The sequence below is a fragment of the Paramormyrops kingsleyae genome, chromosome 10, assembly GCF_048594095.1.
Source record: "Paramormyrops kingsleyae isolate MSU_618 chromosome 10, PKINGS_0.4, whole genome shotgun sequence".
In the NCBI taxonomy this organism is placed as follows: Eukaryota; Metazoa; Chordata; class Actinopteri; order Osteoglossiformes; family Mormyridae; genus Paramormyrops; species Paramormyrops kingsleyae.
Genome location: NC_132806.1, coordinates 32,277,899 through 32,302,674, shown reverse-complemented (window position 1 = coordinate 32,302,674; position 24,776 = coordinate 32,277,899). Strand labels below are relative to the sequence as shown.

Here is a 24,776-nt window from a genome sequence, read left to right as displayed (position 1 = left end):
TCAAATGAGGTATAATTCAGGTTGAGCCTTTTTCGCAGTATTTCGCCGCAGGATTTATTAAGTATTTCTTCCTTACCTATAACCCGTGCTTATGCGGTTAGGGGCTGTGTTGCAGCAGCCATTATCAATGCCAGGTTATTTTATTGTGCTCCTGTATTTTCCTATGTCATGTTTTATTTTGCAGTATCAGCTGCGAAAGCTAAAGGAATCAGCTGGTTAAGAGACTGTCAGACAGGGCCACGGTACTGTTTCTCTGTGGTTTTATACTCAAGAACTGAGTAAATTGAATTGTAATTATGAATTAATTCAGTTCATTCTTTTTTTATAATATATATTGCATTATCTTTATTTAGATGGATAAACAAACATATTTTCAAGGTGCAGAAGGAGACAATAAAACACATAGGCATTGTTATCATTCCCCTTTTGTCCGCACTGATTCTGGGAAGTGCATTGCATTAATTCTGCTTAATTCTATGTGGAACTTCCAAAAGGGCATCAATTAACCCAGGACAGGAACCATAAAAAGTCTGTTAACAGGACAATAATGACTTGTCCTGTTGAGTCTTTCCCTTGGGCAAACAAAGACAACTATTAAGTCTTTAGGCGCAGAGTTTAACCTCTGTGTTTATAATAATATATGATCAAATGGGCAGGGTATAGAAATGCAGGCTAAGTTATAGTTTATGTTAAGATTAAGCTTATATATACATTAATGTACTTAGCCATAATAGTGTCCATTAAACTGCATTTGATTTTCTACTATTTCTAGTTTACTGTGATAATGTATACATAATTGTTTTTAAACTTATATATAAATGGTTTTGTTTTCCCTTTTTCTGTCATTTGTTCCCGAGGAACTTGAAAACTGCTTAGTTTAATTATATTTCTGTTTTGTTGCACTTTTTGAACTGTGAGAGACATTTGAAGCTTGTGGGGTCCACTGTTATATGCAGATTGTCACCACAGTTTTTTTTTTAAATCTGTGCAGTTATATCTTAATGTGGGGAAATTCCATCAGCATACATGAGTCTGGTTCCATTGTAGTCAAGACAAGAGTTTCATTGATTTGTTGAGCTGCATAATTGGGTTTGTAAGTGGCTTAATGCTCCTGTCACGATAACACACACTGGGTAGAGTGACCCCCGGTCAGGGTTAGTTAGTTGTACGGACATGCCAGGACATCGCGACTTGTTGAATGTTTACAGATCAGTCAAACACGCAAAACGTAATGTATTGATAATTAAATGGATATTTGTGCAATATTTATAGAAGATTGTCCAAACAAAATGTTATAGTGCCTATGTAAATCTCTGGTGTTTGATTCTCATAGTTAATCTTTATTGATTCTCTTTTTGTGAGTCAAGACCATATTGCTTAGTTTGAAGCAGCAGCATCACTCTGTGTACTAACTTCTCATGTGTTCTTCCATCTGTTATTTATTCTCTGCTGGCAACACAGAAACAGGAATTTACACAGTGAGTCTTATTTATGAGTCCAGCATCTAAGAATAAAATAAAAGGCTAAGCTACGCTAATAAGGATATCAAAGACCCTCTAAAAGATGGAAATTATTGTTCACTTTTATATTGCTAATTGTCTAAACAGCAGAGCGAAACTGACATCACCTAATTATTACGATATTACCAGATATTTTGAGAATGATTGATTTAAACTAATATTCCAAAATGGTTTGCTGGTTTCTTGATATTCTCCACATTGAGTTTAATTAGTACTGCACATTTGTCACTCTGGAATATATAAGAATCAGTAGTAAATTTTGCATCAAAATTGGTTTTATGATTTAGCTAATGAGGTGCAATGGAGTAGGGTGGCGTGGTGGTGCTGTGGTTAGCACTCGTCTGACGCCTCAGGGTCCCGGGTTCGAGTCTCTGCCGTGGCTGCATGTGTGTTGAGTTTACATGTTCTGCCCTGTTGTTGAGGGGTTCCCTCTTTTTTTTCTCCCCCACAGTCTAAAAACATGTTGAGGCTAATTGGGGTTACCAAATCACCCACAGGTGTGCTTGTGTTAGTCACCAGTGTGTGAGTTTGCCCTGTGACCAGCCGGCGCCCCATACAGGTTGTTCCCTGCCTTGCACCTGTAGTCTCCAGATAAGCTCTGCCCCCCCCCCCGCCCCATGACTCTGATTTGGACAAGTGGTTACAGAAAGTGGATGTATGGAATATAATATAAGGTACTGAAATATGCATATAAGTGTAACTAAATATATATAACTTTATTCATTCACTTTGACAAGTCTGTGAAGCAGGAATGTGGTACCATATTATAAATGATTGCTTACAGTACAGGATTTAGTTCCAGATGAAATACTTTATTATAAAGCAGCATGACCATAGCTTGGGAAAAGAAAAAGCATAAAATATTTGAGGGTGGTATGTGGAAAGACCTGTTCTGTGTACTAAAATGGGCAGGCTGCCCACATGAAGAACAGTATACCTTCACAGACAAGTATGATGCTTCACCGCTACTGGAGAATGCAATCTTAAAGAACTGCGATTTTATTGTAAATGAATACATTTGCAGAATTACAGCATCCAAGACGACAGGTACAGGACAAATAAATGTGGAAACCAGTAAAATTCCACCCAGAAACTTGCGGAGCTGTGGGACTGGTCCCATGATGTCTCAGGGGCATCACTGTTACCTGACGTTCAGTTTAAATTGCACCTCTGTCAAGTCAAGCCAAGCAGGTTTTATTGTCATACCACAGTGGCACAAAACAATGTTCCCCAGGACCGCGGTGTGACATACAGACAGTGAGTGGCATGAGAACGGTGTCACAATAGTTTCCTATCCCTATTCTCTTTTTTCTTTCTTTTTTTGCTGTATCTATCTCTCACAGTCCAAAGCAGGGATTGTCAAACTGCCTGAACGGGGTAAACATGACTCATCTGTATCTGTGGCAAAATATTTAGATTGAGGGGAATAAAACAGCTAAAAAATGTCCAGGGTGTTGAGCCCTGGTCCAAATGTAAATTATTATGTTGTATATTGCATATATTATTATATTGCATAATGTATATTACTATATTCATACGCAAATACACACACTCTACTATAGATGGGAGCTTGAGCTGGGAGGGAGCAAAAACATGGACTGTCTGTGGGTCCCTGAGGACCAGATTGGGAAACACTGATATACAGCATAGACTCAGTAAACAGTATAGCCTCAGTAAACGGTATAGCCTCAGTAAACAGCATAGGCTCAGTAAACAGTATAGCCTCAGTAAACGGTATAGCCTCAGTAAACAGCATAGGCTCAGTAAACACTATAGCCTCAGTAAACAGTACAGCCTCAGTAAACAGCATAGACTCAGTAAACAGTATAGCCTCAGTAAACGGTATAGCCTCAGTAAACAGCATAGGCTCAGTAAACAGCATAGCCTCAGTAAACAGCATAGACTCAGTAAACAGTATAGCCTCAGTAAACGGTATAGCCTCAGTAAACAGCATAGGCTCAGTAAACAGTATAGCCTCAGTAAACAGTGCAGCCTCAGTAAACAGCATAGGCTCAGTAAACAGTATAGCTTCAGTAAACAGCATAGGCTCAGTAAACAGTATAGCCTCAGTAAACAGTATAGCCTCATTTATTCATGTGCCGATAACCAGTGTGCAGTGTGAGATGCCTCTTAAGATAAGCTAAAGATGTAACATTTGCATAATTTCCTGAATGCACTGAATGAAATGATTCATCTATCATCATGTTCCAAGGCGTAAAATCTTTCAGTTTATTATGGAAAAAAAAGTTGGAAAAAAAAGAAAATGAAGAGTCCAGTGCTATTTGTCTTCATCAGTCATGGCCAGTGAATCGAAGTTTCAATGACATCTGAGAAAAGGCAAAGGAAACTATTTAAATAGGATCACATATTTAAATAAGATCGCATATTTAAATAAGATCGCATATTTAAATAGAATCGTTTTTTTCTCATGATCAACATTGCACAGATTTAAATATTCAAATCAGATTGCATATATAGTATGTATGTACTGTATGTGTGTGTGTATGTGAGGGGGTATTTATCACATTGTGAGGTCCAATGTCCCCACAATGTGATAAAAACCTGTTGTTTTGCCATTGCGGGGACATTTTTTTGGGGAAACTTAATTTTATAAAAATCTGCGACTGCAATCAAAAAATGATAAACACCAAAAGTCTTGTATTTTGTTTGGCTACTCATGGTTAAGGGTTATTATTGGGATTAGGGTTTTTCTCATAGCAATGAATGGAGAGTCCCCACAAAGATGAAAACAAACCTACTTATTCACATCTATCTAATCTATCTATTCATTTATTTGATATATATTTAAAATATCTTGAACGGCTCCTCTGAGTCCTGTATAGAAAATGGAGTCGAAATCTGGAACGTAGGTCACCTCTCGAGACGCCTGCATGTTCTGCCCATGTTCCGCATCTTTCCATCATACAGCCATGAATGGCCGGGTATAAACTTGCTACTGTGCATTTGCCCCATGATGGAACGGCATCCTGTCTTCTCTGTGCTCTTTGCAGCCTGATTAAGCTATGGGCTCATCATTACCCTCTACTGCGTAAATGATTGGATAACGGACAGAAATATGCTTAGACTGATTTTCTGAGATCCTCATTCACGGAAAGACTTGTGAGATGATGCGAATATATTAATTTACACTGAAACATACGCTGAAGATGCTATCAGGTTGGTCTGTTTTCAAAAAACATACATTCAGAAAAACAAAATATTAATGTCAGATTACTTGTGGGGAGACAAAAACACTTAATTCTCTGCAGGGAACTGCATAAAAAGCAGGAAAGAGAAACAAATTAATGATGTTTTTCTTTTAATCTGTTTGGTAGTGTTAAGGAAACTTTTAATTGGGTGTTAAACTTTTACGTTTTGTAGTTATTTTATAAAAGGAAAGTAGACTAGTAGTTGACTATCACATGTTTTGTTTTTCAAAACAGTAACTTTAGTAATGAAGCTCTTGTTTATGTTCACTTGGATAGAATTAAGCATTATTTGTAAAAGAGAGCTTAAAGCAATAGTCAGTGGAGAAATTCAAAGAACAGTTTTACTTTTCTAAGGGTTTGTAAAACTATATAATGAAACAACATTGCCCTTAGACTGAATGAGTAATCTCCCCATTAGTCAAAGATTAAATCATTATTTAGTATATTTTACAGTATTCCTGCTTCACAGCAGTCAAAGAGAATGAATTCATTCAAAGAGCATTAATAAAATTATATATATGCCTCGTTACCCTTATATCTGCACAGATCAGCCATAAGATTAATGTCACTGACAGGAGAAATGAATAACATTATTATGTTACAATGGTGCCTGTCAACGTTATGGACGGGCATGGTGAAGGACGGACAATCCATGTTCTGGCTCACAAAACTGGACTTTATTCATCCCTGTCCGTTGCGTTCAGTCTCCGTTTTGGCCAGCAGGTGGTGCTGACCATCCTGTTTCCTCTTCCATCTTGTATCCCTTCAGCCCTAATTTGTCCCTTAGTTACCCTTGGTTCCTGTGTAGCTCTGCGGGTCGGGTACGCGGCTGTACCCTCCTGTACAGTCAGTTCTTGAGTAGCTGAGACAACTGGGTCACAGTATCTCCAAAACGACGGATCTTATGGGGTGATCGATGTCTACCAAAAGTGGTCCAAGGAAGGCCAACCGGTGAACCAGGGATGCCTAAGTCTTACTGTAAGAAGCAAAGGCAAATCCATGTAGTCTGATCCCCCTGGAGAGCTGCTGTAGCACAAATTGCTGAAAAAGTTAATGCTGGCTATGATGGGAAGGAGTTAGAACAGACAGGATCTTGCATATGAGGCTGCATAGCCGCTGACCGGTCAGAGTGCCCATGCTGACCCCTGTCCACTGCTGAATGGCCACGTGAGACAGTATTCTCCATGGCGGCTTTCAGCTTTCCTCAAGCTATTCCCTTCATTCCTCTAACAAGAAATAAAATATATACTTGATAAGTATTTTCAGAAGTCTATTCAGAAATGTGCAAGATAATGGCTTAGTGGATGTCTTGGGGGTAGAACCATATTGTTTGTGATGTTTGCAAATTAAAATCCTGAAAAAGAAATGCTTTTGCCATCCAGCACATCTGTAACATAATTTCACGTTGGCACCCTTCTGTATTTTCTGTGATAAATTTGTTTGGTGGTTAGTCATCAAACCATATAATTTAATAAGCATTTTACTTTCAAGAGGACATTACTTTCTGGGTGGCATTTAAATTTGTGTCAGAAGAAACTATTTCAGAAGTATGTGCTAAAGATCTCTGGGCTATGCATCACCCTTATTCTGATTAACTGTGTCTAATTTTAAAGGTCTGCATTCATGACTCATTAATTAAATTTTAATGTCTGCTTGCTTCACTCTGAAAATTTATGAATGTATTTAATCCATATAAGGAGAGCTGTGTCCGGCTTTAATAAGCTTAGCTAATCAACAAAATGCAGAAATGCAATGTGAAATTAATTCCCAAGGCTCTGTTCTCAAATCAGGTATCGCCTTTACTTTGTTATGATGTCTGGGGTCAATAACAGTGTCTTCTTTTCTCTCACTCTGGAGGTGAATTCAAACTGCAGACACATCAGAGGGGTGAGATGTACACTGTAAATGGGATTGGAACAAAACTGTAAAATGCCGCAGATAGTGTCTGTGCCCTCATTTGCATTCATTCACTTTTCACATTCCTTGTTTGTCCTTTTATATTTATTTATGCATGCATTAAGGCGGCGAAGACGCTACCCTTATTAACGCTCCAGTGATTCTCCAAGCCATGGCATCAAACTGTCCTCCAAGAATGTATAATTACAGGAATCTCTGTGACTCATTGCCTCAAAGAGCTTTGTGATCCGGGGCTTTTACTCTTTATTCATTTAGTTAATTATGCTGTTTGAGCTACGAAATAAATTATGTTAAATGAGTATACCGTTGATTAAAATCGGAAAAGTTATTTTCAGTTAACAAAAATATTCTTGTCTCAAGATAGTAAGGAAAAGAATACATTTTATATATCGGTGTTGAGGTGAGGTGTCCTCTAGGTTTTCTGCCCCCCCATCCAAAAACAAGCTGAGGTGAATTGGGGCAAAATAATCCTCAAAATTAGGAAATTATGAGTTCAGCTGTGAAATAGTGCTTTCCTTATTATGATTTCTTTAACACAACGTTGATGACGAAAGCGTGCTCAGCGAAGCACGGTACAAGGCAACCGGGCCAAGTGTGAGTACACCCTAAATGTAATCTCTAAATGTCTTCTGTGGGAGAACTGCCCTTCACCTGCTAAGAGATACAGCTATAATTGCAATTAATTACAATATATATCTCATTGAAATTCACATTGGGGAACGTATTACCATTTTTTTCAGGAATTACCTTGGCTTGAGTAGTCATTCATACTTTAAGTCCCTTCTTACTTTAACTTAAGGATGTACAGTTCATTTTCAAACTGATAGCATAAGTATGATTGCTAAGGTAAGATGATGCAGAATTCAAGCCCCCAACCGTAACGGCTTGAGGCAACAGTGTTACCCGCTGAGCTAGCCTGCCCCTCGCTTAAAAAAATATTCTTTGTATTGTAGTTAATTATGAAGGGTAATAAAATATTTTAATTATTGTCACTTTAGTTTCATGCTTAGAGAAAGATTTCTGTATGTAATGATTTTTACATTTATCACATTTATATGTTTCCATGTTGTGATGTACAGTCTGTACTAAGGACTTCATGATCTTTCAAAATCAGATATTTAATAATCCAATTTTTATATTACATTGTGTTTTGTGATTTTATTTTTTATGCTATATTGTGTTTGTGTTCTTAACCCTTCATTCCTGCATGACTTGTTAAGTCACTCTTGAATGATAGGGATCTTATGCTGGAGTCGCTGTCTGCATGACTGTTTGATTCAGAATAAATTGACACAGCACTAAATAGCTACTTATCTAGCCAAAAGTCAGAAGATGATGGAGAGAACTCCAAAATGACAGCTCAGTGGGGGGGCGGGGTGGGGGGGGGGGTTCTCTCTGAAGACAGTGCCTCAAGAGAATAAATAGCAAAAATTATTACATATTGGTTCAAATACACATTTCATTATTTTCAGCCTTCATCAGCTGAGGGAATTTTTAATTAAACTGCCTGACAGATGCCATATAGACTCTGAAATTTAATTATTTAATGTGAGCACATCATTAGTAATAAGAAATAATTTTCTGTGGATATGCTTAATCTTGTAAATGTTCTCAAATGTTTTATGGATGTCACACTGGCACCCTATTCAAATCAGTTTGCACACTCTCTGTGCCTCATATTCCATGAAATACCTTTGAAGTATATTTCATTATTCATTACAGTCCTAATTAAAATATGGTGTTCCATCATCTTTGTGAAAGTGTGCTTCTGCCCATCTGACACCATACCATCCATCCATCCACCACCCATATCCTGAATATAGTCATGGGAGGGGGGAGCCTCTCAGACAAATAGGGCAGAAGCTGAGGTCCATCCTGTTAGGGATGTGAGTCCACTGCAGGGAACACACGAGGTCCATCCTGTTAGGGATGTGAGACCACTGCAGGGAACACACGAGGTCCATCCTGTTAGGGATGTGAGTCCACTGCAGGGAACACACGAGGTCCATCCTGTTAGGGATGTGAGTCCACTGCAGGGAACACACGCGCTATATGGGAGGAAACCAGAGGTAGATAGATAGTTCAGATAGTTCAAATGCAAATCCACGCCAAGATTTTATTTCAACCAACCAACTGAGTACTCTGTGAAAGTGACTCTTTATGCTGACCTTTCCACCTCTGGAGGATACCAAATGTAAATAACACTGATACCCACTAAACAACCCACAAATATTGTTTTGCATATTTTAAAATATATCTTGGTTTTTATTTTTGGTTATTTTTTGGTCATTATTAGTTCGTATTTATTTTTCAGGCAACCCCAAGAAGTGTAAATAATGCTGAACAACTTGATAGATTCACAGATATTATCAGCCTTGATATGCAGAGGAGTCATATATATACACATGAATGTAAACGTGGAACATAGATTATATACAAAAAATGTTAAACACACAGCAGCACTAGATGTTATTGTATGAAAGTGTATGATAAAATGACAATAAAGGATATCAAAATCTAATATAAATATACATCTATATGAAATTAAAATAAGATCAGACCTGCTGTTCTCTCCTTAGTTACCTGAATTATTTCCAGGAACATAAACGAAAATGCTAAATAAAAATACTTAAATAGATTTTTTTTTTAAAGTCTCTCTTAGAATAGTGGCATTGTAGCTGTCCATTTAATAATGGTCCTTGATATATTTCTCGTATACATACACACAAGCCCCGCTGTTCCCATAATGGATAGGATTTTGCACAATATGTGTAGCTCTGCTCAGAGGTGCACCTGATCATTCTTGCTGTCAAAAGGCCTGGATCAATTGTAATCTTGTTGATGGAAAATGTGCCTCAGATCGGCACCTTGTCAGATGACAAAAGAGGCAGGTGTTACCCTGCATCTATAATGGGCCCAGTGATAACAGGAGCTGCCTCATCTCATAGATAGACCGGTTCTATCAATGTTTGAATGGCACACCAGCCGTCAAGGAAAGTCTCTCCCCCCAAATCCCTTATAAACCCTTAAAAGCTTATAAAACCTTAACCCTTATAATAGCCCATGGCTATGGATTGTAGTCATGTGAGGATCACACATTGACTGTGTTATGATTAGACTTCAGATTGAAAGCCAGTTTTGTTCTCTAGATGTTCAAATATAGCAATGTAAAAACAGTACTGTGCATCATATTAATCGAAAACTACTACCTACAGTATACTAATTGTAGCAATTAACAATATTGAATCATCACAGACAATTTAAATGTATTTATAAATACACTTCCTTATTTGACGTTTAAAATACTTTTAATAATTTAAAATGAAATGTGCACTTCATTCCAGTTTGCATAATGAAAACATATTGCTTATTAAAATAAAATTGCATAACTCATTATATTACATTACTGTAAGTGTTTAAATTTGTTTCAGTTTTAGTCATTGATCTCTTACACTGTGTGGTCTTTTAACTTCTTTCTTGTTTGTTTTTTACCTTAAATGGTTATATAAATGGACTGTATGGCCTTTCAAGTTTACTATTGATTGGTAATCTCATTATCCTCTGGGAAACATGAATATTAGGGCTACATAATGTACTAGTTACTACTCTAATTAAAGTGTAAAACAGTCCTCTATCCATCCATCTTCCAGCTACCTCTCCAGTACAGGCTTGCAGTGAAACTGGAGCCCTATGCAGGAAATGTGGGACATAAGAAACTGGAGCTTCCTGGATGGTTCATGGTGCGCACATGGTAGAGGGCCCAGCCAACCGAACTGGACACTGGAATGCCAAACCCATGCAACACATAGTGTAGAGTAAATGTGAAGCAACATTGCTCCCCACCAAGTCCTTATCACTGATAAAACAGTGAGAATTAGAGTAGTGATGGACAAAGTGATGCTTCATGAACCATTTGCTGTATTTTTTGTCTCTGCTAGATGGCGCTCTCTGCTCAAAAAATGCCCCAAAGCAAACCAAGGCCACTATCGAGTGGGGGCGAAAAATACAGCAAATGATTTATGAAGGGTCATTTTGTCCATCACTAGAGAATCCATTCTCAGAATACCAACCTGTCACACATCAGTTTCCTCTTTTTTGGCTTATGTTTATCTTTTGTTGTTGATGATTCAGTGAATGTGCTATAGGCACCTTAAAAACAGAGGAAGTCAATAGATTTCAAAGATCTGTCTACTGAAGCATTTAATCAATGACGGTTGGTAGCAAAAATGTAGGGAAAATTCTTTTTTTACAAAACTTGCCAAGAATAAATCCTGAAAATCAATATGACATCACAAAAGTAATCAGTGTCAATGATTTCAAATGAAAATAATAATAAGTAGTAGGGTGGAACAAAAAAAACACTTTTAGTGCTAAAAGGAGAACAAGAAAGAAACACAAAAGCAGCGCTGGTGCAGTGACATCAAGGGTGACCTCATGGGTGACCTTATGGGTGACATCATAGGTGACTTCATTTCAGCTAGCAAAGTGACAAACAAATTCATTCATGAAAGCCATACCAGTGGCCTTTGGGTTTAAGGGAACTCTCACAGTGACCATCACTGGAGTGGTGGATTAATGACATTTTAGTTTATAGTTTAAGCATCATCCAGGGCCGGCCCGCCCTGTAGGTGACATAGACGATCGCTTAGGGCCCCATTTGATTAGGGGGCACAAATCAGAAAAAAAAAATCGGAAGAAATACCTCTGGTTGCATTCCATGACTTTACAGCTATTTACACCAGTTTTAATATTTCACTGCTTTTCTTGTGAAAGTCATGAGTTAGTAGCCTGATACCCTGTGCTATTAAGATGCCTTTAATATTAATGAAATGATACAATTTGTATCCTGCTTGGGGGGGTGCAGCCGATTCTCGCCTCGGGTGCCAGAACACCCCATTGCCAGCCTTGGTATGGCATAATATTATACATTCATTATGTGTTGTACTTTATGTACTAAATTGCAAAAATGCTAACAGAAATATTAACGTTAATATATTAGACCCAAAGGCCCTACCAGGAGAAGAAAGACTTCATAGCCGGGTGAGATGGAGGAAATGAAGAAATTAAAGAATTTAATGTCCCACTATCTCTCTGCTACTCGATCTATGAGTTCCTGACTGACAGGAAACACTGCAGCTTGCTATTGCAGTCGACCACATTTTACACCCCCTCTTCCTCAGCCACGGCTGTGTACATTCTCCCTTCATACACCAATAACTATATGTCACACAGTGAATCAGAAGAACTTCTTAAGTTTGCAGATGACCCCACTGGTTAAACTTATTATAAATTATGACATTTCTGCTTCCTGGGAGGAAGTAATTAAACTGGTATCATGGTGGGGAATGTATGGAGATGCAGGGCTATGGAAAAATATCACCTGCAGAATCAAGGAGGCCCAAAGGTCTCTCTGTTAACGCTGACTGGCCACGCTAAAGGTGAGGATTAGTTATCACCTGTACCTGTGTTTTATCCCCTAGGCTATAACCACTCTTAATTAGGACCCTCTCCACAAACCTCACGTTTGAACCTCTGCACAATTTATGTGATTTTAATTCGGAATGTTCAGAATCCCAAAATCCAAATGGTCCAGGGATGTTGGCGTATCCTCTCTCTGATCCCCATTTGCATGTTGCTTGTTTGCTAAATAAATGTCATTGTTAAATTGATGTGGGCAACACTGCTGTCTACCTCCTAAACAGAGCCATTAACTTATTGGACAAACCCTACAGCACTGTGAGGATCGAGTGTTTGTTTTTTTTTTAAAGTCTGTTGACAAGCCTGTGTTGTTGAAAGAAAAGGTTTTTCAATGCAGGTGGGCTGTCTGATGGGAGACCGCAGTTTGTGAGACGTCAGGGCTGTGTTCCAGAAATGACTGTGTGCGAGATAAGGGCCCATCAGGGAACAGTATGACTCCCGTCTTGTTTAACCTTGGTCTTCAGTTTTTGACAATGAGAAATGCAGAAGTTCTCAGATGATAGTGGGGGCATCGAATGGACAGGAAGCAGAACAGAGGAGGTTGCTGAAGGAGTTTGCTGTGTGGTTCTCAATAACGAGAACCGACGGAGAGAGTGGAGGATTTCAGGAGGCCTATGGGTCCCGTGTGGTACAGATACTGAATTTTGGCTACAAGCTGGAGTGGACTGCGATCACTGAAGCCCTGTAGAAGAGCTTGAGATGCCTATATTTCTCGAGAAGGCTCAGATCCTTTTAAGTACAGGCAGTCCCTGGGTTAAGAATGACTGACTTACGGACCATTCGTACTTATGACTGGACTGCCATCAAGCCAGTTATGTTAAAAAATTCAGGTCAAACACAATAGTTTGTAATAACAAACGCACACAGTAGTGATGGGCAAAATGATACTTATGAACCATTTCCTGTATTTTTTGACTCCACTAGATGGTGATGTCTGCTCAAAAAAGAGTACAAAGCATGCCCCAAAGCAAGCCAAGAGCACCATCTAGTGGGGTCAAAAAATACAGCAAGTGGTTCATGAAGCTTCATTTGCCCATCACTAGCACACACTACTTTGTGATGCTTGGGAAAACATTACACAGCTTCAGTGGTTTGTCAGTTTGAAGTACCGTACAGGACCGCATATACTTTTATTATTGCTGCATAATAATTATTGTTATTATGTACTGTGTTGTTTTTCTGACTTAACTAAAAATCTGACTTAAAGACAAACTGAAAGAACGGATCTGTTTTAGCTAGTCAAATCATAGTGTGCTGCGGCCACAACACAATTAGGCCAATAAACTCCCTAAACTTATCAGAAACGCTGCTTTGGGAGCTGAGCTGGACTTTGTAGAAGAAGAATCCTGGACAATGCCTCACACCCCTCACATAATACTCTACCCAGAAAAATGAGTTCCTTCAGCAGTACATTCAGGCAGCTAACCTTTCCCAGACATATCGAACGCCTTCATTGTTGTGGTAGAGGGAGCAGGTACAGTGTTGTTTCAGTCTTCACAGATTCCATCTTGCTCTCTGGAAAGACGCACACACCGATACAGGTGAGAAGAAAGCTTGGGGCTAGAGAGTAAATCAGGGTCTCAACCTTACAATCATGTGTCTGTCTGTCTGTCTGTCTGTCTGTCTAATCACCTAATTAAAAAATGCACAAGTACCTGAAAAACACGCGTCAACAGTTACATCACATTTTAGGTTCCTGTGTTCCATCTCAGGACACAAACCGTTACCTGTATACATTCACCATGTTTCCTGCAGACATGTGTTTTGATCTCAGGAAGACGCCCATGGACATACAGGTAGACCATGTTCCCCCGCCACAGGCAGAATTTGGACTCAAAACTGTGGAAGTGTCAGACTTGAGAACCTCTGTGCGTTAGTGACAGGAAAAATTAATCTACAACATACACCATTGATGGGATCATAATATGCTGTTACGGAACCATTGTTTAATGCATTAAAATTAGTTTATCATTATTTCCTTGCTGATGATATACTTTCACACTGATTTATTGTCCACCTATGTATCATAGAGAGGACTCTTCCGCTGCACACAGAGTAACAGAGCACTACTCACAGCTGGCCCCCCATACTCAGTGACAAGCCTTCAGTGGCCATTAGTGATGGACAAAATGATGCTTCATGAACCATTTGCTGTGTTTTTTGACCCCACTAGATGGTGCTCTATGTTCAAAAAAGAGTACAAAGCATGCTCAAATACCTCATTTCCATCCAACATGGAGCTGATGCCGGTGCTGGGCTGGTTCTCACTAGGTGTCTTTTGAGAACCAGCCTGCTTTTCCATCGGTTTCCAAAAAGAACAGAAAAGAAATATTACATAGGCGGAAGTGAGCGTGAAGTAAATGTTAATCTGTATTTAGTTTTTTTGGATTTATTTTGCTGAACTGAAAAGTCTCCCTGGTTGCTTGCTGTTTTACTGCTGTCCTTTTAACGATCATGCAGTAACGCTAAAAACACCTAAAAATTTTACTTTGCTGTCCGCCTCATGATCCCTTTTTTCCCTCACAAACGCCATCATATTTTATTTATGTGATCTATGACATATTTATACATTATTATTAAATCTGGCCCGCAGATCGATCATCTTCGATAACCTTATTCTGATAATAAGCTCTCAGTTATTTCACTGCCAGCACTGCAGCTATTAGACTAAACTACACAGAATTGAGTGATCTGTGGTGACACAGCACAAAACAATGAAATGTGTCTTCTGCGTTTAACCCATATGTGATGTCGTGACATAGCAGCAGGCAGCTAATTCAGTGCCCGGGGAGCAGTGCTTGGGGGTGGTTCTTTGATCGGGGTACCTCAGTGGTACTTGCTGGTCAGGGATTCAAACCTGTAATCTTTCAATTACAAGTGTGTTTCCCTAACCATTAAGCCACCACTGCCCATATCAGTTTTGTAGTGAATTTTCCGGGTATAGGGAAGGTTTGGACGCCATAACCCATCACATTTTCGCTGACGTTACGGTGCCACATTCTGAGCCCAGCTGTTCTGTGGTGGTATGCTGGAGCACTTTTTTCTGGCTTCTTTTGCATTGAAAATGCGTGGAACTGGTCCTGTATTGGGAAAAAGTCTGGCACCAGCGCCGGGTTGATGGAAACGAGGCAAAAATAAGCCAAATCGTAGAAACTTTGAGAATTCTTCTAAGGACTGGTGCTTGTACCTGTAGTCAATAGAGGATCACTATTACTGTGATATGTTAGTGTAATATCCATCCATCTTCTGCATACTCTTATCCTATTCAGGGTCACAGGAGTTCCAGAAGCTTTGAGCACAAGGCAGGGAACAACCCTGGATGGGGTGCCAATCCATCACAGGGCACACTCACACACCGTTCACACAATCGGGTAACTCCATTTACCCTCTGCATATTTTTGCACTGTTGGGAGGGAAACTTGGAGGAAACCCTGCGACTACATGGGGAGAAACTCCACGAACATGGAATCATGGCAGGGACTTGAACCCTGGTCCCATTAGCAACCGCGCTAACCATCACACCACCATGCCATCCCAGCCTGATACCACAGAACTCATTTGCATGCTATTTATAAACAACACCTAGATGAATGATTGTTATACTAATGTATACTTCTTACTGTTGTCTAAGCAGTGTTTTATGTGATTTAAAAGTTGTTATTTTGTTCTTCAGGGAGCCATAGTATACAATCACTCAAGGACCAGAGACTAATATGACATGCATTTGACTGTAATTACAAGTAATGTCACTCAGAATAAATTACAGTGTTCTGTTTCATGTCAAGTATATTTTGCACATATAAAGCAGTAATATGCTTATGACATGAATGATGCTCACTACTGATCCCTTGCCATATTTAATATACAATAATATAAAATACGACCTTTCAGCTTGAAGCATTTTTGCTGTCCCAGTGTTTTCTCAGCTATTAATGAACGTTGTAATGTCTGCGTATGTGTTTCTGTAGAATTTATGTTGTAAATTAGAGGCATATTAGTAGCCCATAAAAGTACTTGAATTGTACAAATATTTTCAAACAATTTATAGCACAGTACCTTGCATGAGGACAGAGCCACATATTCCTGCCTCTCTATGTACCCCAGCCTTACGCTGAATGGGAACATTCATCAATCGTTGACTACTGCAAATAGCTTTTCCTAGGTAAAACACTGCAGACATATGAATATACAGTCATAAACAAAGAGAATATCAATTGTGAAATATAAATCAAGCAGAATGAGTCTTTGTCACTCTTATCATTCAGATTTTAACTAAAGAAAAAACTCATATATAGTTTACACCTATCATTAATTTACAGATCTGACCCTGTGTTCACAACCTTCTTCTGATTCAAATTGCCTTTTCAATAAGATAAAGGTAAAATATAGCACAGTACAATACAATATTTTGTAACTTCAATTCTTTACGTGGTAAACATGCAGTAATTAAATGAAGTTTTATTCCTAGGTGTCTCAAAAAAGTAAAATTACAATACATTTCATTCATTTTCCCTAATCTTGTGCAAAAGCTATTTAAAAGATAATGTATCACCACGACTTCACAACTCTGACTGAGATAAGTGGTTATAAAGTGAATGTATGGATCAATGGCTGAATGGATGAATAGATGATGCAGAGTAATTATAATAATTTTCCTTTTTTCTCTGTATTCTTTGTACGGCTTGTGTTTGCGGCACGTTGCTAATACACGGGGCCAGAGAGTGTGATGCCATTAAACAGTCTTAAATGCACCAAAGGGAAGATATTTTAAATATCGCTTTAGTGTAAAAGATGGCTAGACTTGTGTATTGAATTCAGATTTTATTGTTTCTCACAGGTAGCTTTGCAAAGAGCAGTTGAGTGAAGGGACAAAAACTTTTTGTTTTTCGTATGGGCTTCTTAATAGCACAACGATTATGCGAGTGTCTTTAATTTGGGAGAGAGCTTTCGGGCTTCTGTATCAGTAGAAGGCCCAGTTCTGTCTGACTGGGATCTAAGGATTTAAATGGTCACATTATATTATTATATGTTGTATATTTGTTGGGGAGACTGATTAAAACAAGGTTACATTGTTGAAACTGTTACCAGGATCTCCCAGCAATGAGATAAACTGGCTTAATTTGTAGCAATGGTTCTCAAACTTTTACTGCTATGCCCTGTTTTGGAAGCATAAAAATTTTAATGCCTCCACTTCCAGCATAAGCCAATCAACCATCATTATTAGGAAAATTTGTAGCAAAATGAGCCAAGTTTAATACACATTTTTTATTGTAATAACATCAAGAAGATGCACCGCATATTACATTTCACATTTTATTCAATAATTCCCCCCACATGAAACAGGTTCACTCGACTTCATTTCCATCCCACATTCACCCCGGCTGACGTGCGGCACAAAGTCTGAGCACCACTGATTTATAGTGACAGGGAAGAAATCCACAAGGGTCACTGTCAACGGGAATTACTTTCTCCAGCATTATTAATGTGAGGGACTGCTGTACACTGAGAAAACTTTTCTGTTCTGCTAAGGAGATGTCCAGGCATTTTGAATACTTCCCCTCAGTTTGAAACCATATTGCCACTGCGGGGGGCACAGCACCTACTTAATAGTTAAAGGAACAGGACAGATAGAGTAATAGTTTCTGCATTTCTTGGTGAGTCTGCACTCAGCGAATTTGTGATCTTCTGCAGTTGAACCTAATTTAATAACAATAGCATTTGGCAGCTTAGGATGGGAATATTTGTATATTTGTGTGGCAACTATAGAAAAACAGCTGGGAATGTGTATTGAGTTGAGTGTGCTCTGCTGTCGGTATGGTGAGTGTTTGTTACGGTAAAGAGACCTGGAGAGATTCCTGCACAAAAGCCGGTAATGAGGCCACCAGAGGACTGTGAAGGAGAACCGTCACGCAGCCACGTCTGTCTCAGCCTTGTCTGCCTTTCACTTTGCTGCTCACGTCACGCGTGTTTTTCACTAGAGTAAATATAAATGACTGATTTGTGTTGTTTATTCTGTATATTTTTTAAATTCCTTTTCAAAATGCCAAATTTATGTTGCATTTTTTAATTTGCATTTTAAGTACAGATATTAATAAATAATGGAATATATATTTATCCTAAATATTAATTTACTCATTTTGAATTTATCTCTTTAACTATCTTTAGTACCAACTTTTTCATTTTAATTATTCATCTTGTGAATTAAAAGATCAATTAACGGATTAAAAATACAAGTATCATGCAATCAGTCACAAAATTCTCATTTAGCATTTCCACTGAAGAGTGAATCTTAACAGAAATGTATTGGAATCAGGCAAGGCATGTCAATAAATGTGACCACAGGAGCATTGTGCCATCTGCAACATTGTGGAGAAGGTCACTGTGACATTTACAGCTCTTCCAGGTGAAACTTACTGATCAAAACCTTGGGCTGTGGATTAATCATGTGTGTATATGTGTGTGGGGCCTGTGATGGACTGGCATCCCATCCAAAGCCTTCAAGGTCCCCCCTGACCCTGTACTGCAGTAGTGATTGGATGGATAGATGGATATATTACCTTCCCAGACTCAATTCACCCCATTATTGGAAAAAGAGCAGGCAGGGAGTGTTGAAGTTGCGTTCAGGTTGACTACAGACCACAGCATGCCCGCATATTCCCCACACCATGCGCCCTCTAGTGGATGGGAGCAAACTGTCTCTAGTGTGGTGAATTTATAACGAAAAGAGTGTAACATTGAATTCAACTATTTGTGGGGAAAAAATATGTGATCTTTTTTTCTTTTTAACTTATTTACATGTGGTCACCTTTTTTTAAACAAATTTGTAAATAGCTTTTTCACAATAGATAAAACCTTTAATAATAGTTTTGCATATACCATGAAATAATTTGCCTGTTTTTACCATTTGCAAATTTCAGTCCTGTATAGATAATTCCCACACAATTTACAGGACTGGCAGAAAACATAAAAACATGAAAAAGAAAGGATTACATTGCTGACATGACTGGCAAAAAGGCTGAATAACAGCACATATTAACAAATTAAAAAGTAGTTGCGCTGGAAGAAGTAACTCAGTCTCTTCAGTTTTAACAAACATTATAATTTACCTGTGTTGGTTTTACTTAAAAATAACCAGAGCAATTACCTGACAATAAAGCTTTTGTGAGCCCGTAACAAGGCTAAGTGAAAAGAAAAAACAACAACATTCCATTGCTTAATGAACAGCAAACTTTACGATAACAGACCTGCTGGTTGGACGTCAACCACTTTTTCAGTTTATGAAACAGCCAGCTAAAGCTTTTTTGTTTACGTTGTATTGATTGAGAAATTTATTACAGCCTGAAGCAAAATTCCACTCATTTGGAGGCTTTTGAAGTATTATTTCCGTCTTGTTACAGCCCCGCCTTTCACAAAAGGCAGACATTAAGTACCGATATTATAACACCATACATGACTTTTCCCCTTGCAGTGGTCAGCTGGGGGTTCCAATGCTCTTTGTTACCAGTATAAGAGGTTCTCACTTGCTCAGACATATCAGTAGCTCAGCCACTTACCAGCCCATTCTGCACAGTTTGACCTTTTGTGCACTTATTCCCTTCTACACAATGCTGCCCACAATCAGTTTACTTCACTGAAGAAGAGAAAAGTCAGAGCTGAAACTGAGAGAGAGGTTGGGTGGTATTTCCTACAATGGAAACAAAAAATAATAATAATGACACTTTTACTGATCCCCATGGGGACATTCTCTTCAGCTTCTCCATCTTGCTCTCCATGACATACAGACACACATGTAGGTGAGAGTAAGCCTGGCAGTGAAGGGCAGCCACCTGCAGCGGTGCCCATGGAGCTGGGGGTTAAGGGCCTTGCTCAAGGGCCCACAGACATGTGACTGTTCTGCTGAGGCCGGGGCTGAACCGGCAACCTTCCGGCACAGACGCTTGAAGATGTCTGCTATACCCACATAGTGCACACATACTCCTCCACGTTTTCACGCGTAATTACCTCAATGATTCCCCCACTTCATCAAACAACTGCCTGCAGGGTTTTTTCCCCTCATTTATATGTTTCAGATCAGAAAAGATACAGCAGAACTCCAGCAAATATGGGATTCAGCCAACCCACCTTCCAAGAGGGATTGGCCAAAGTGATATATAATGAAGATGCACGCTCACAGCGGGATTAACTCACGACGGCATTGATAATGTTGTTTTTACTCCTTGTTAGCTGGGGACTCATCCATCTACTTGTACATTATCGCTGTGGAGGGACAAGTTTCCTGAATGATAATTGTTGAAAGGAACATCTCAATCTTTCGTAGTTATCATGGTGGGTAATTCACTGACATGAAGCTGCGCCAGGACACCATGCTACTCGCTCCCACCTCAGAATAGGAGGCAGAGGATAAGTGCTATATCTGCTAAGGAGCAAATACGGATTTCCCAAATGTGAGATTATAAAAAAAAGCTATACAATGATTGCAAACTTTTATTTTGAGCGAAACTGCATTTAGTGCAAAGTCTTCATCTTAGTCATAGAAGTCTTATCTCTCCAATAAAACTGGAAGCTCACATTTTAGGTGGTTAGTTCATTTCAGTTAATATGCTGCTTGGACAAAACATTTCAGTTTTTTATTTTATTTTATGCTGTACAATTAAGACAGGATATAGTTGGTACGGAAAGACGGAAATATATGTAGTCACAATCCAATTTCCATTTTTAACAGAATTATCTGCCATATAAAAGAGGGGGTAAGCGACCTCAAGTGTCACCAGACTTATTATGGTTTATTTCCCATAAAGGCACTTAGTTGTTGTTATTGTGGCACTGAGTGAGGCGTTTAATTTAAATAACTTCACTTCAACATCCCACTGAATGGACAGAAACAGGATCTGGCCCCTTTTAAAGCCCACTTTCTTAAAGTGTCTCATAAACAGCTTTTTTTTTAAAAAAAAATCTCTCTATCTCTCATCCTTTTCCAGATGATCCAAGAACAGTGTGCTGACAGGAACAATGTTCAGACGGCAGAGAAACCACAAGTGTCGTACAAAGTGGGCATCTATGGGTGGCGGAAGCGCTGCCTTTACTGCTTCGTGCTGCTTCTGATGGTTTTAATCCTGGTTAATCTTGCACTAACCATCTGGATCCTCAAAGTTATGAACTTCACAATGGTAAGTAAAGCTTCATTTGATGCAAGTGTTCTGTAGGTGTTTATACATGCAGGTAAGCAGGGACACATGAAAACGTTGACAAAATTCATGCCAAATGACCATCTTGCCAGTATTGCAATATTATTACTACTACTCTTAATATCTTTGGACATTAAAGGTTGATGGTTTAATTTTGTCTGTTCTTGGTAGATTTAGTTGCATTCAAAGAGACTTAAAATGATTCAAACAGTCCCAGGATCAAGAAGACTACAGTACAGTACTTTGTTGACTTCAGAATCCATACTTTTAAACACCTAAACATCCAATTAAAAATTCTACTTCCTTTATTCCTTACTATGAATGTGACACTCATTAAAAATAACTATAACCTTTACTTTTTACATTTACATTTAGCAACAGTTGTGATATCTAGCGTGATTCTAAAAGAGTGGATTATGATTATGGATTTTCTTTTCAATGAGGTCTTCATCAATTCTAAAATATACTCTAAAAGAAAATCTGGCGTTGCAACATGTTGTAGATACAACCACATAGGTGTATGACTGCTCAGTCCCCCTACTGCATAGTAGCATGGAGAGCTGCTGCTGCTGATGACCAAGATATGGACAGAGGCTGAATGCAAATGAGCACATAAATAAGTAAGAGTACAAGTGGATTTGATTTTGCATAATAGGTTTTAATTAATTAGAGGATTGTCTTCCATATGGTCCATCAAAGCCCGGTTTGCGGCATTTAAATATCTCTGTCCACAACGGTTGCTCCTGTGCCTGTTAATTCCATTCTTCTAGTTTATATAATTTATGTTAACTGAGTTCAGCAGTCTCCATGCTGCTGTAGCAATTTAACTATAGCATGGAATAAATATTAATAATGACCTTTAGTAGAATTCATGTTTTGGTAGCTGCTTAGATAATCTAATTTTTATCTAACGTCAAACAGATGCATGTTTGTTTAATTTATGTTGCAATTTTAAAAACTGAAAAAAAATGTATTTGTGATGTGGTTTGCTGTGTAATGCAAGAAGTTTCCATTGCAGACTGTGAGAATTGTCTGCATACTTGACGCAAAAAATACAGGGAGCAGCGAATGGTTTAAAAATGCACTCAGATTTGAAAAAAACAAACTATAAGTAGCGATCAAAGACTGAAAGAATCATTTAAGAAATATCATCTAAGTCGGCTGTCCGTTCTTGCTTTGACTGGGAAGGGGCTGCAGACTATGGAGCTGGGAGTTGTGACGCAGACTCTGGGCTTCTTGCCAGTCTGCCCAGTCCACAGCTCTGCCTGTGAAATGTTGTTGGCTAATGGGGTGACAGGGGGAGACAGGTCCCCCTCGGAGCAGCTGCTGTCTGCATTTCAGAGTAGCTTGCTGGCCCTCTCTTTGGATCAGGGCTCAATGGCCTGTGAGGCAACACAATCTACATCAAGATCTACACTTTCATGTGTAGCCTAGCAGTCTAATTGTTTCCCCATCTGAACCCCAGAATGCTACTGTTTCAATGCCCACTGCTCTCTCTATGCGAAGTAAGCTGTGCATTGTTTCCATTGCTTGTTGATTTTGTCTACGTTTTCTCTAGATGCTATTCAGGGCCATGGAAGAATTTTTCTGCTACATTAAAATCTCCTTAAAATAAAATCGGCCCATCCACAGGTCAATAGAATGTATTAAGGGCAATAATATTACTAAAAACATTCTTTACTCTTGCAACAAACCAACATCTTTCATATTCTTTTATCTTTCATTTTCTGTCAGCCACTGCTTCAGCAATAGAACAATTGCAATTCAGCTGTGGAATTATACAAATGCAGCATGTCTGTACATTTGTTTAATCCTTTTTATGACAACTTATTGAAGACACAATTTAAACCAAGAAGCGGCAGCTATTTTTTTTTCATTAAATGAGAGGAGTGACATCAGTTTAATCTTTAAACCTTGTTACTTTACATTTATTCAACAAGTTAAGGATGAATTGTATTTAGTGTGTTTTCATCACAGGCAAATGCATCTGTTCAAAAATGTTCTCTGTTGTCATGTCTGGTAACACTGGGAGGCATAAAAAACCCCAGAGGCAGCCTTGAATGTTATCAAACCTCGAAGGGGCCTTTATTCAAGAGATTACAGTAGTGAGTAATGAGTTCCCTACACAGACTTACTGGGAGTTTGCATATGGAGTACAGGACGGAGGGGCACATATATACAGCGAGTACTAAGGACAGACAAGTATAAGAAATGATCACAATGGACGAGGGATAACCAGACACAGGTGAGGGTTGTAATGAGAACCAATGAGAGTGACATGAGGGACAGGTGTTAATGATTGGGGACATGGGATGCTCGGCCGGGGGGACCTCTGCTGGCCAAATGGGTGCAGGACAGGACTGAGGGAGACAGGGCATGACATCTGTCTCCCATAATAATAAGAAAAACTATTCTCTTTTTGTAATAGCCTTAGAAACTCTAGGTCTGAGTAGCAATTATAAAGTTACATGGTCATGCATAAAATTTTTCCACAGTGAAAACAGAAAATAAGCAGTTGTGGCATTGTGAGAAGCACTGGCGGGAAAGCTGAGTTTCAGCAATAAAGGTACATGCCGGTAGGTATGCCAACTTCAGAAGTCAATTGCCTTGATGGTTTAATTCTGTCTCGTCTTGGCTGATTTATTGCATGAATGACACTTTTCATCTTAAATGACTTAGAGCTATTCAGGCAAAGTCAGGCACTGAAGAATACTACGACAGTGCCCTTCTGTAAATGTCAGATTACCATGTCCTTAAACTCTTACAAACAGTTATATTATCCATGTGAGATACCCACCTTTAGACATTTCCTGAGTCCGTCAGACTGAGAAGCTAAAGGGGTATGAATTGGTGGTAATTTAAGCCTTGAAACAGAATTCAGTCAGCAAATGAAACTGCTGGGCTGGCTGCCCTTGCTTGACTTCCTGGTTTCGCATAGACACCTTTGACATGGGCTTGAAGAGAGGAATTTTCATGACCATCCACAGGGGCAATCACCTGAATGGGGGCTCACTCCGTAACAATCTCCTGACACCTTTGACATGGGCTTGAAGAGAGGAATTTTCATGACCACCCGCAGGGGCAATCACCTGAATGGGGCTCACTCCGTAACAATCTCTTGACACCTTTGCATTTCCTTTGGAATTATGGACAGTACATAAATTTTGTAATTAAAGCACAACTAGGAACATATAAAGGAGAGTAGGAGTATCTAATATACTGTCACAGCAAACATTAACGATATGTTTTAATTGAGAAACCCTATTGGATGAGACAGACTCTTTTCATTGTTGTTATCATTTTGATGAGTTGCATGGGGAAGTCAGGAAATTGCTTTGGGGAGAATTCAGGTTTATGGATGGTTATATGTGAAACAAGTAAAGTTAATGAGCTTTTTAAAATCGCTTTCAGATTTAATTAACTGCTGAACAACATGACTTAAATAAATATTGAATGACGCATCATCT

The 24,776-nt window shown here is 38.9% G+C and overlaps 1 protein-coding gene across 1 annotated transcript in view; it reads left to right on the top strand.

Moving 5' to 3' along the window:
* The window catches only part of LOC111847942 (delta-sarcoglycan-like), a 73,915-nt gene that overhangs the window by 22,433 nt on the left and 26,706 nt on the right, over positions 1–24,776 (top strand). Inside the window, exon 2 of the mRNA XM_072717093.1 lies at positions 21,103–21,291. Coding sequence (XP_072573194.1) covers positions 21,103–21,291 — 189 coding nt within the window. The remainder of the gene's footprint in view (positions 1–21,102; positions 21,292–24,776) is intronic.